Genomic DNA, 13,043 nt, shown 5'->3' on the forward strand with positions numbered 1-13,043 from the left:
TAATATTGTAGGAAGCACAAAAACTTAAAAACTAACTCCTCAGGGTGTAACCAAGTTGCAGCTGATGGGCTACTGGTGCCGGCCCATCTGTTAGGTTCACTGTGATCTTGTGAACAGCTGTCTTCTCTTTGGTACACAATGGTTGTAGTTTATAGCATAATACATTGGTAACATTACTTGGTGGCTCTCAGCACACATCCAGCCTGCAGCCACAAGAGGCCACTGCTGCTCTTTTCCTTTCTCTGCATGCAGGATTTCAACACAATCTACTCAGAGGAACAGGGTAGAGGAAACAGTTGTGATCCTCCTGCCTCATCCCACCTGCCCCGCTGTTGTGGAGTAGAATAAATACAATATATTATTTATTGATAGAAAAGGAGCTGAGTTTGTTCCTACCACTCTTAACCTGAATAAAAGGTTAAGGCAAGTAACCTACAAGCAAAATAAAGGCTGTTACTTGCCAATTAACCAAATTTGATTTCTTGGTAAAATTCTTAAACTGGTTGATAAAGGCAACTGCATAGACATGATACAGTTAGACTTTTGTGAGGCATTTAGTTAACACTGTAGGATGCTCAGATTAAAATTAGCACATGTTAAGCACACTAATAGGCCAGTTGACAGCTTGCAAAGGCTGATGCCAATGAGGAGCCCTCATGAAAACGGGGTGCATCCACCACTGCTCCACAGGCATCAGTACCAGGCCAACACTGCTAAAAAAAGATTAAACTGCAGCAGATAACAAATGCGGAGGCCAAAGCCCCCTGGTACACATTACATATATTATGCCATTAACTGAATTGCACAATAAACGGAGACGGTCGACCATACGTGCAAAATCACTCTCACATGATAAAAACCACAAACCAGCTATAAAAAAAGCCAACTGGCCACACAGTTTGTGCTCGATGCGTCACATGGCTATAGCCAGTTTCCATCCAGCTTTAATTTGAGCAGTGGGGCAAGGCCCAAAGATTGATGGATGGCGAGACCCCCGAGTGCCATTCAAGCCAGGCATGTGCGTGTGCAGAGTCACAGGACTAGAAATAAAAGCGGAGACTCCTGAGCAAAGGGGAAATCCTGGAAGAACCAGGGGTGAGGAGACTGGGGCAGTGACGAGCATGAACCCCTCTGCAGCAAGGAGGACCGAGGCAGGCTCTCAGTGCCGAGGCGAGTCCCCATCCTGGGCCAGACCACTCGGCCGCGCGGCGCAGGGGTAGACGGGCACGCGCTGTTCCCCATTGGCAAGTGCGGAGCGCCCAGAAAAACGGCCCCGCCCCTCGCTATAACGCGAAGAGCGCAGGACCCCAGCGGCCGCTGCGCCCCTTTCACTTCGCCTTCCACTGCGCAGGCGCAGAAGCCACCCCGCCCGCAGTCCCTCGGCACCCGGATGTGGCTGAGGCGCGGCGCTCAGCCGCCGTTGTCTTCTCTCGCGCGCCTGACGCGTGGGCGCGTCAGCAACTTCCCCTCCCTCTCCAGCTGAGGGTGCATGCGCCACTGCCTCGACACCGCAACTCCCTCCCCCCCCCCCAGTCGCTAGAGCGCATGCGCTGTTCCCCGGCCTAGCGTGTCTCACCTGCCCCCCTCCCGTGTTATCACGCGCGTGCGCCGTTGTCCTGGCTCGCGCCCCCCCCGGCCCCCCCCATCCAACGGCGCTCCCCGCGCGTGGGGGCCGGGTTCGTGCTGTGCCCCTCGCCCCTCCCCCCGCCACCTGCTAACCGCCTCTTCCTCCTCCGCCGCCGCCGCTGCCGAGTGCGTGTTGCGGGCGGGAGGGGGAGGGGAGGCGTGTGCGCGCGCGCGCGGGAGGGGGCCGGTGGGGGAGGGGGCAGCCATGCCGAGGGGGCGGCCTCCCCAGCCCGGCAGGGAGAGTAGCCAGGCCAGCGCCGAGTCAGGTAAAGCCGCGCGGGAGGCCGAGCGCGAGACGCACCCACGGAGGAGGAGGAGGAGGGTGGGTAAAGGTCCGGGGAGGGGGTGTCGCTTCTCTTCCTCCTCCGCGGGGAGGTGAGAAACCTCCGCCGGGCCCCGCATATAGTCCCCGGATATGGGGTGGGGGAGGGGGCGGGCGGCCGCTCTATTGTGTGTGCCGCGACCCGGCCCTACGTGGCCCTGTGCAGGGATCCCGATCCCGGGGCTCAGCGCAGTGTCACAACCAAACCCGCCGTACCCCGCTGTGGCTCGGGCCGGGCGGCAGCTGTGAAGTGGCCTGGGAAGCCGGGAGGAGGTTCCCCCAACGCGGGGGGGGGGGGTTGGCGACGCGGCCATAAAGGCCAGGGCCGGTCTCTCCCCTCCCTCCCGTTACAGGGGGGGAACCCCTTAATGCGCATTAACAGCTGCAACGGCTGCTGCGTGTTTTAGTTTTGGGGATAATCGTATCTAAAGGGCTTTTCTGCCCCCTCTTCAGTTATTGGCACTGGCTCCTCGCTTTTCTTGCTGCGTTTTTTTCCCTGTTCCATTTTAGCCCTCATCAGCTTGGTGGGGGTGGCTTTTTTAAAAATGTTTTATTCCACTTGGAAGAAAATCCTATGTTCTGGCAGCAACTTCTGTACTGTGGCCTTTTCATCACTGTCGTGGCCTCCCCCCTCTCCCCCCCCGCCATGGGGGGTGGGCGTGGGAAGAGAGGACACACCTGTGATTTTAAACCCCCAAAGTCTAGCTGTGTCAAATGAACCTCACCTGAAATTGATTCTAATTTGCCTTGAAAGGGATTTGATTTCAGACACTGGCAAAACAAAATTCCTCAAAAAGAGGGAGAGGTTTTCTTGGCGTGTTTCAATGCTGCAGACTGGAGCTTGATTTTTGCAGTGAGGTGTGGGTGCATAGGTGAACCCTGCCTCTGTCTGGTTTGCTTTGCAGGTGAACCTGGGGACCTTCTTACTTGAGTGTTATTGTGCTGTGAAAGGATTTCCCCCTTTCCTTCCTTTCCTATGCTGGGTATAGGAAACACATGATGTACGTGGGGAGATGTTTAGTTTGCATGTATTTAAAAGACTTTCTTCTGAACAGCTCTGTTCAGTTGTCTTAAACTAAAAGTTGATTCAAATAATTAAGTCAGGCAGCTTTGATTTTAATACAGGTTAGCTGTCAGTCATATAACTTAAGTGCCCTTGATAACAGGGTCTGCTTATTTAAGCTTTCTTCAGTCTCTGTAATCACTGTTTTTCAGTGATTTTTTTTGTTGTTTTTGTTTTTTTTAAGGGTGTTAATGGATTTGGTTTGTATTTATTGTTCCCTGAAGTTATACACAGGCTTTTTAGAATGCGGGCAACGTCAAGTAATAAAAATGTGTATGATATCGGAGGTATGCTACAAGCTTACTACAAGACATTTCCATAGTACAGGGGTTCTCGAACTTTGTGATGCCACGACCCCGAGTGCTGGATGGCGGCGGTAGGGGACTGGGAGCTTGCACACACCAGCCGCCACCATCTACCGCTCCACGCTGCTGCTGCGTGCCAGTTCCCCAAGCCCCCTTTTAAATTGCTCATGAACCCCTGGGGGGTTGTGACCCACAGTTTGAGAACCCCTGCCATAGTATATAAGCAGTAATATACTGCAGTGTTGCTCAGCCTGTGTGGCCCCATGGGCCAGGTGAATGGTGTAGGGTTGGCCGTTTGCATCAGATCGCATTCTGCACTCCAGATCTGGCCTGGTGCGCACAGCCATGTCATCAGGCCCATTGAGTTCCCTTGGAGCCTGAATATTTGGTGGTGGGGGAGCGGTGGCAGCATTAATTGCTGTGGCTCTGGGAGCAGTTAACGCTGCCACTGCTTCTCTGTTGCCAAATTTCTGGACCCATGGGCAGTGTTACAGGCTGGATGACATAGCTCCAGGGGCCGTAGGTTGAACATTGTTAGTATATCCCGCATTGTAGTACAGAGACTGTTTCGGGCATTGATCTTGGGCCATTCCATTACCTAGGTGCAGTTGGATATGCTGATAACTATTACATGAAAGAAACATTAGGTGGGTGTCTTTTACTTAAAAATCCGAAGTCTACAACTTAAATGTATAGTATTTAAAAAACTGCAAAAGTGGAACTTTATATTTTTAAAGTTTAAATTAGGACATGCGGTATAATTGTGAATGGAAAGATACTTGGTGCACTTGTGTAGTTAGTGCAAGGGCAAGTCATTGGAACTTTTTTCAGAATTTTGATACTTTTTTGCCAATTCAGCATATTTTAATCAAAATGTTTCCTGATGATAGCGCATGATGGAACCCAGGTGGGTTTCTGTGACCTCACCCACAAATCTCTCCAACAGCATAGGCTTATAGACTAGGTTTATATTCTTTGGCTGCTCTGTAGAGTCCAAGGCTGCTTGCCAGGCAGATGAACCCAACATTTGTGGCTCTAGGGAACCAGTGGTTCTTGGACAGTGAATAGTCTCAGAACTCCCTGCTGCTGCTAGATTGCTATAGAACCAGTCCCCTTAGGCTTCATTTTCCATATATTTTATTTCCACTTGGAATCAGAATAAATAATAATATTTGTGGAACATAATTCATATTCTCCACTCGGTTGCATCTGGGGGTTGATATTAACACTCCTTTGTGTGGGAGAAACAAAATGGTGCATTATTAATTGACCAAAAAAAATGCTTTTGAGGTTTTCCTCACTTTATGCTGTACATGTGTTCCTGGAAAATGGTGCATAACTCAAATTTGCATAAAGAGAACCCACTTTACAATGTAACGAACAGGGATATGTTCCAAGACCTCAACTGTACTGACCTCCAGACCCATTTCTACCACTTCTACAAAACAATTTTGGTACTCACCAACAGCAGAGAATACAGACAAGCACAGGGAGAAGAGTAGGAGATAAGCTAGCAGGATGCTTATAAACCATAAGGGGGATGATGGCAACTACAGAAGTATGTCACAGAATGAGCGAAGAGCATAGATCCACACAGGAGACTATATTTTGATGCGCATCACTCCCACAATGCACCACACAAAGCAGCTAACTGCAGGCTTCTACCACACCGATCACATATGAGTGAAATTACCTCGCATATAATGGTTTTTTGATATAAAAATGGTCATCACATAAGAGTGAATTCGCACGTACAGAACCTGCATGAAGCAAGGGAAACCTGTACAGCTTTTATTGACTTGAATTTTATTTAAGTTGGATACAACGTTGTTTTAATTGAATCGGTGTTGAAATGATGATGTTAAGCTTTTGGTCCTTAACAGCCACTTAAGAAAATCTTGTATTTGATTACGTTGAAAATGTATTTCTGGGGCTATATCTTGAATTCCCAATTGCTATATTTGAATGTATCTTGTTTGGGGACGGAGGTAGCAGACACAACTTCCCCAGCAGGCTTGGAATGCTGTTAGCCACTGACGTTCCTTCCCTGATACAGCTGGTCAGCATAGCCCCATTAGTCAGTCATCTCTTGCATTGCAGAGAAAGGCGTGGCTCTGGTAGCTCCAGGGAGAACAGGCTAAAAGCTTGATTGGCTGTGCTGACACTAAAAGAAGCACCTCGGAGAATATGGCACTGATACCCCAACAGCCACCATGGTTTGGGTAAAGAAAGAATACCTGAGTTCCAGTACTTAGTTTTAGCCACTGGGTTTCCAGTGCAGTGCAGTCCAGCCACATCTGGTGTACTACTCTCTGTGCCATAGGAAGGAATAAAGCAGTTTGTTTTTGCTCCACTTTTTGCAGGGATTGTGGCAGAAGATTTGAGGGTAATTCTTCTCACCAGCTTCTTCTCACCAGTAGAGCAAAGGGAGCAGAACGTGGCAGAGAATCCATCGCAGTTTATCTGTTGAGACCCCTTGATCTTTTCAAAGTAATGTATTTGACTTGAACTGAGTGGTGCAAACTGCCTAGGTTAAAATTAAAAAACCAAAAAGTTGCTGTTTTAATAACCTACTTTGAACAAAGTATGCTATTTTAAAGGCTAAAATACAATGAACACTGAAACCTGAGCTGCACAACACTCTTGGATTGGAAAGGATGGGAATGCCATATATTTATGAAGTCAGAAAAGAAACCTGCATTGATATTGAGTGACATCCACACATTTTGGATTAAGAGTAGCTTTATAAATCAAGATTTCTGTTATGCTTTGAGTTTTTTATTAAAAAATGACTGGAATTCAGAAATAAACTCTGTGACTGTTGGACTGAAATTGAAAATATACTTAGTAGTTCTAACTAGAGTTAGACATGACCAGGAAAGAGAGTGTAATGACACTTAGGGCTACATAGTGGGAACAAAGGATAATGTTTACTGGATTTTATTCGTAGGCATTATTAGGAAGACTTTCCACAGGGCTCTGATCATAGTTATTTGGTAAAGTTGAGGCTATATAAATGGTTATTTTTGCTGCAATGGGAGAGCTTGTTTAACATTTTTCCTTGATGCAAACTTGGAAGTTTCTCCTGTTTAAGTGGGTATTTGTGTCTGCCTCCAATAGGGGTTCAACTACATCAGGGCTGCCCAACTTGTTAGTGGATGGGGGTTGGTTTACTGTGTCTTTATGTGTCATAATTGGTTCAAAGGAAAGAAAATGCGGTCTTCATTATTTTGTTCCACTCCAAACCTATTTTTTCCCTGGCTTTTTCCTTCTAGATACATAATCTCATCTGTTGCTTGTACCTCTTAACCGGCAGTGTAAATTTGACATGATTCTGAATATTTAGAAAGCAATTAAAAGTAGAGGTTCACCAATATATCGGTGTCATATCAGATCGGCATTGATAAGGGGAAAATTAACATCAGCTTTTTTTGGCCAGTGTAGCTAATAATGTCACCAATAAATATAATACATCTTCTGGCCAGGGCCCCTCTGGATGCCATGTGCATGCATGCAACTGCACATGTGCACATGGATGTGTGCAACCTTGGAGGTGCAAGTTTGGCTGCACATTCAGCTCTCTGCTCTGCTGCCTTTGCCCTGGCAGCTGTGTGCAGGATGTGCTTCCCCTGCCCACCCGGCAGCAGTAGGGACAGTGAGTTGCACCTCCTGCTGCCGCCTGGGCAGAGGATATGCAGCCAGTGTCTGACCCCTGCACAAAGACAGCAGGGTGGAGAGCCCTGAGCCCACAGTAGGCAGCCCATCTTCACCCTTGCCCCACTTGGCTCTGCTCCATTTCTATGCTTAAAAATGGCAGAGGCAGTGCTTGAACTAAAGCTTATTTGACAAGCTTTTGTTCAAGCACTGCTGCTGCCATTTTTAAGCAACAGGAAACTGACACCCCCCCCCCCCCTCCAGACAAGCTGCCTGCAGCTCTGTCCCTCTCCCTGCCCCAGCCCCAGGGTCCCATTCACTGCCATCACTGGGCAGTACCCCCCGCCCCACTCCCTCCCTCACAGTTGGGGCCTTGATCTGCCCCTCCCATGCGCCTTTGCCTCCACAGACATACCTGCAGGGAGCTGCTCTCCATGCTGCCTTGCTGTATTTCTGTAAATTAGTTATCGGAGTGGTATTGACTGATGGTGAATAATTGGCTATCAGTATAAGCCAAGAAAATCTTTATTGGTGCACCCCTAATTAAAAGAAGAGAAACTGACCAGTCTTATTTGTTTCATTTTGCTGCTAACTACAAGCTAACGGCAGAAGAGATATTGAAGCTATTTTGAAACTGGGAAAAGTGCCTTTTATTAGTTTATCTTGAAAAGATATGTTTGCAAATGCTTAAATTAGAAAGTGAAGAGACTAGCAGCTTTATTACAGTTAGGTTAGGTTGCCCATGTTCTGCCCATCCAGAACATTGATTCAGCAAAAATCAAACCTTTCTGTGCATTTTTAACTTTTCCACCCTGGAACTGTCAGTAGTTACTGGGAATTATCAGCATCTACTCAGGCTGTGTTCACAGTGTGGCTATTATTGAAGAATGAATCACAAAGTTATAGAGAAGTAGAGTTGGAAGGGACCTCCAGGGGTGATTTTAGTCTAGGACTGTCCAGCTGCTAGGCTGTGGGCCATATGAGGCACATGAAGGGTTAATCTGTTCCCCTGGGCTCTTCCTGGTCACTACTTCCCTCATTGCTCCAGAATCTCTGGGCTCCCCTCCCTTTTCTCACCAGGGGCAGGGCACTACAGGGTGGACCCATGCAGCCTGCAGTTCTGGTCCCCATGTACATGGTACGACAGTTGAGGTGGGGGAGTTGCCCACCCACAGTGTGGTGGGGAGCTTGTAGCCAGGGAAGTGAGGGAGGGCCATGGCCTTGGTATTGTGGCCCCATGTGGTATATGGTCCCCAGCCTCTCAAGAGAGGGGTGGGCAATTATTTGGGCTTGTGGGCTACATAGGAAATGTTGCTGAGCTGTCACAGGTCGGGTCAGCACTTCCCCTGCCCTTCCATGCACAGCAGCTCACCAAAACTCCATATATGGAATGGAGTTGCAGGTTTTGGGAAGGGGATGGGATCGTGGGAGAGGGTCATGGGGTGGTGACAGCGTGAGGGCAAGGCCTGAAGCAGAGCCACAATCTGCTGCCCACACGGCCAAGCGATGGATGCGGGTTCCATAAGCAGGAGTGCACCGGAAGCAGATTGCGGCTCTACCCTGAGCCCTGGCCCCAGATGCAACTGTCCACCTGCCTATGGCCCCATCCCATCTTCCTGCCTATGTGCCCTGTCTGTGCAGCTCCTGGCTGGTCTCCAAGGGGACCCCAGGACTGTGGGGCAGTGACAGCGCAGGGACGGGGCAGATCCGCGATCTGATCCCTGCACATCTGTGCCCATCACAGGGCCACGTGGGCAGTAGATCGTTGCTCTGCACCAGGCCTTGGCCCCACACTGTCACCACCCCAAGATATGGGAGTTTCCCTGGTCCAGCCTGCCTGTTGTTCCCGGATGCCACTCCGGTTGCGCTGCTGGTCCTTTAATCTTGCAGGTTCCCCTGTGAACCCCCCTCACTGCTGATGGTGGAGGGGCCCTGTTTGTGGTTTGCTCCCGATCAGCAGGAAAGCAATGCCTCAGCATGGCCTCAAAACTGCTGCATGCCACTGGGTCATGTCGTATGCAGCAGTTTCTCCATTGAGCTGGAGTGAGCTCTGGGGGAAAGGAAAGTGGGTTGGGTGGGGCACCGGGCCATACAACAGAGCCTATAAGGAGCCCTCCCTTGCAGATGGGATGTGGCATGGTGTGTCTACAGAGGAAACCTGAGAAGGAGAGCAGCTGAGGTGCCCCACAATCCCCTTGGGTCATTGCACCATGTGTTTGAAGCATGGGGCAGTTGCAGGGAAGGTAGTGCTGCATGCTAGTAGTTGCTTGTGTTCATTCAGCTCCTGTTCCCCTGTCTGGGCACTTTGCCCCTGGCCCTGTGGGAGGTAGGAAGGACTTCCACCCAACCCATGAGCCCCTCTGGGGCCCCAGGGGCAAGAGCAGGGATGGTGTGAGCAGCCATCTGAGTCGCCACCAGCTGTTTTGTCTTTATCACACATGGAGGAGGTGATTGAAGTGGTCAGGATGGGGCGGCTTTGGCCAGCGATTCCCAGGCTGCAGTACAGCCTTGGAGTGGCTGCAGTAGAACTGCACTGCCTGTGGCACCCACTCTGACTACTCCAGGACATGCACAGGACCAGTCTGTGGGTCCATTTTGGCTCATGGCCTGGCCCTATGCCTCCTTTCTTTGAGTCTGACACCCCTGACTTATTGGCATGTGGAAGTGTAACCTTAAAGACCCACCTGCATGTAAAGGTGAAGGTATTGTAAAATCAAGATGGCATTGGGGTTGTGGACTAGTTTCAGTACTTGAATGTAGAGTAGAGGTAGCTGGTTTCTGTTCAAAATAGGTCACCTAAATGTAAAATTAGCCTTGGCAAAGAAAAGGCATTGGGCTCTTGAACAGGACTCGTGTCAGGACCTACCTAAATCATGGTAGAAGTTTGTGGTGCAGCAGCAGTGTCTAATATTGCTGGTTTTGCTGTGCCCTTCCCCTAGCCACCAAGTGGCTGAGAGGCAATTAATGTTGTGGTTTTTGCCTCTTGGCCATTTGGGTGGGAGAGGAGCACGGCAAAAAGAATAAGATTAAAGGTGCCACTGCACCATGAACTTCAACCATGATTTAGGTAGGTGCCTAGTTCTATGGCCTACTCCCTGAGTGTTCTGGAAAATGTGTTTGTGTGTGGTGTCTGAATTGGGTCATTACTCAAAAAGGACAGGGTACTACTATCGTATCCTTATTTTCAGAAATTTTGGGCTATCAGTTCATAATTCAGTATTCTGGAAAGGAAGACAGTGCTATCAGGCACTCTTCAACTCAGTTTTAAATTAAACTCCAAAATGAATTAAGCTTTCTCTTAGTGAATTTCCTAGGCTTGTTTGTTTGGGAGGTGAAGGAAGAGGAATGGTTAACAAAGAGAAATGCTTATCGTAATAGCTAATCATGTTTTGCAGATGAGGCGCTCCTCTGGTTGGCTAAAAGTAAAACATAGCGATTCTTAAGTAGTCCTCCCCTTCCTGTATACTTTATTTTGGTGGAGTGGTGATAATGGTCAGTAGTTTCTGACAGGTGGAAGACAAATCCTAGCCACAAACTGTGTCCCAGAATGCTGATTACAAAGTATCTTTTAGAAGATTGAAGACTTCTAGGTCTCTTTTCCTTCCCATTCTCCCTCTACTCAGACTGAGGTTAGCTGCTGTTGCCTAGCTTTCTGGTGACTGAACCAAGTGTCCTTTCTTTTAAAATGCCCAGGTGCAAAGATACTATGTACAAGTATAAAGGTTAAGAGGGTCAGCTTCATGGGATCCATAGGACCATTGGACCTGGCTCATGAAGGTGGTATTTTGGCAGCAGGCACTCTACTCTCCCTGTGCTGCTATGGGGAGAAGTGCTGGTAGGGGCCTGCCTCTGACCCAGGTGGGTCATTTGGACATTTAGCTGCAAAAGGTTGTCTGGTGTAGAGTGTGCTCAGCTATCATACATATGGATCTTCTCTAAACTTATGAAATAATTATGCTAATTTAGCATCAAATGTGGACTGGCTGTTTACATTCAGCAGCTGTTTTCAAGCAAAAATAGTCCCAAAGTGGACTGCATAATTTTTTTCTACATGCAACTTCAAGCATTCATAGAAGTATTATTTAAAAAAAAAAAAAAAAAAAGAGTGTGTACTCTTCACAGACTATTTTAAGACTTAAATCATAAATGTTCTTATTCCTAACAGGCTGGTATGAATGGGATTTATTGTCATATTATATTGATAATGGGCTTCATAATGAATGGAAATAAAACATTTGGATGCTTTCAATTCTATACCTCATTTTATGTGAAAATCATAGTAGGGAAAGGAGGAAGCAGCTCAGAAGTGATTGAGAGAACAAGACAACAGAAGATGAAAACAATGTAGGAATAGACGCACTCTCTGGTATCTCTTTGCCCTTCTATAAAGTAAAAGCTGGAACAGCAGCCCTGGTGAGAGATCTCTCACAATTTTTTTTTTTTTTTTTAAACTCAAATTCTCTTAAATTAATCCCTTATACTAAATGCAACTATAAACAAGGAGGCAGTAAACTATTCCTTCAAATTGCAGTGGATGTGGCACCATTTTTAATCACTTATACAAGTGTTGGGAAAAGCTGTCCAAAGCTTTGACAATAGACTAGAAAAATCATGATGAATCACTGTCACATTATCTGTGTATTTTAAAGGATAAAATTTACTGGGATTAGTTTTCACCCCCTCTTATACAGCACTCTATTTGCCAGCTTTTATGTAGGCACACTGTTAAAATTGAAGTGATCAGGCTCCTGAATCCCTTGGTTTAAACTCCTGAACCAAGCGTAAATGCTATGCTTTAGTCTTGGGATCTTTAGTTACATTTGGGAGCATATACTGCAGTAGAAAGGTCTAGTACCTTTTCCTGTTCCTGAAAGCTGCAACTCAACAAACTTATTTATTTGTCCCCAAGGCTTAGTCATGATTCTTCAGATTCCCCTTGTTGTTTGAATTCATCCTATTCCAGGATGTTCCTGAAGGTGTTAATGATCTGGTTTGCAGTTCAACATTCTAGGAGATATGTAGATGTGAGCAAAAAGGTAGACACAGTTCATGTTTGCAGAGACCTCCAAAATGCATTGTTTTTACTCTGAAGGAGTATAGTAAAAAAAGTTCTTGATGATTTAAAAAATTCAAAACAAGCTTCCTGTTCCCTTTTTTTGTAGGGAAAAAGTGATCCACCTTTAGTCAGGGAGGCTTGTCTTCGACATGGCCTCAGCAACAAGTATGCTTTTCTACCTACCCAAAGCTTTCTGGGGCCTGCTCTGAGACTCTCTCTCTCTCTCATAATACCTTAAACTTCTTTATCCCTTTATAAAGAAATTTCCATGTGCACCTCAGATTCTATTGATTTACAAGGTATAATTATCATTGACATAGTATTGAAACTTTCGGCTTTTAGCAGTAGGAACATATGCATCTGTTGCAAGTCTGGTCCCAAGGAAAGTTATGTTACTCCTTGGTGGCCAATCCACCTCCTTAGTGTATTCTCCCTGTTACTTCACCAGCTGTGGCTTGATGTATTGGGATGCTACACCTGAATCCCGAGATAAATTTGATTGGCTTTAAATTGACCTAGCCAGATTCTTAGCCCTGTCCCTCTCTGGACCCTTACTTTGTTACCCACTTCTATACCTTGCTGGCATCACTTATGGCCTTACTGTGCCTTAAAGGCACTAAATTGCCTTAAGGGTGTTAGTTATGGCCTCCAGCCTCCCCCATATTCACACTTGTGAATCTCTTAGTTGTCCATCACAATCAGTTAGTACCTCTGGCCCCTTGCGCCCTCATCCCTTTTTGTTTGGGCCTTGGCCCTCAGCCTGAGCCCAGTCATGACCTTGCTTACTGCAGAGCTTGAAACCCAGAGTGTCTCCAGGTATCTGGTCACATAGCATCCTGTCCATCCCTACAGCCCCAAGCCAGTCTTCACCAGTCTACAGTAATCCCATCACTTTTTGCTATCTCCAGGTTCCTGTTCTATTAGGCCAGGGGTGGGTAAAATATAGCCCCTGGGCCAGATCTAGCCCACCAATTGATTGTATTCAGTCCACAGCTGCCACTGCGGTCCTGCCCTGGG

General features: G+C 47.4%; 1 protein-coding gene across 7 annotated transcripts in view; it reads left to right on the forward strand.

Annotated features, from left to right (window-relative positions):
- Positions 1–1,331: 1,331 nt before the first annotated feature.
- ZNF236 (zinc finger protein 236) overlaps positions 1,332–13,043 on the forward strand; it is a 146,931-nt gene continuing 135,219 nt past the window's right edge. For 4 of the 7 annotated variants that reach the window (XM_019490546.2, XM_059724290.1, XM_019490547.2 and 1 more), the window contains exon 1: positions 1,332–1,892. In XM_019490546.2, the coding sequence (XP_019346091.1) occupies positions 1,832–1,892 (61 nt within the window). In that variant the 5' untranslated portion in view covers positions 1,332–1,831. Of the gene's footprint in view, positions 1,893–2,079; positions 3,964–5,679; positions 5,807–13,043 lie in introns of those variants that run through there. The other 3 variants (XM_059724287.1, XM_019490550.2, XM_019490551.2) reach the window with 3 other exon arrangements.

The sequence above is a fragment of the Alligator mississippiensis genome, chromosome 3 (assembly GCF_030867095.1).
Source record: "Alligator mississippiensis isolate rAllMis1 chromosome 3, rAllMis1, whole genome shotgun sequence".
In the NCBI taxonomy this organism is placed as follows: Eukaryota; Metazoa; Chordata; order Crocodylia; family Alligatoridae; genus Alligator; species Alligator mississippiensis.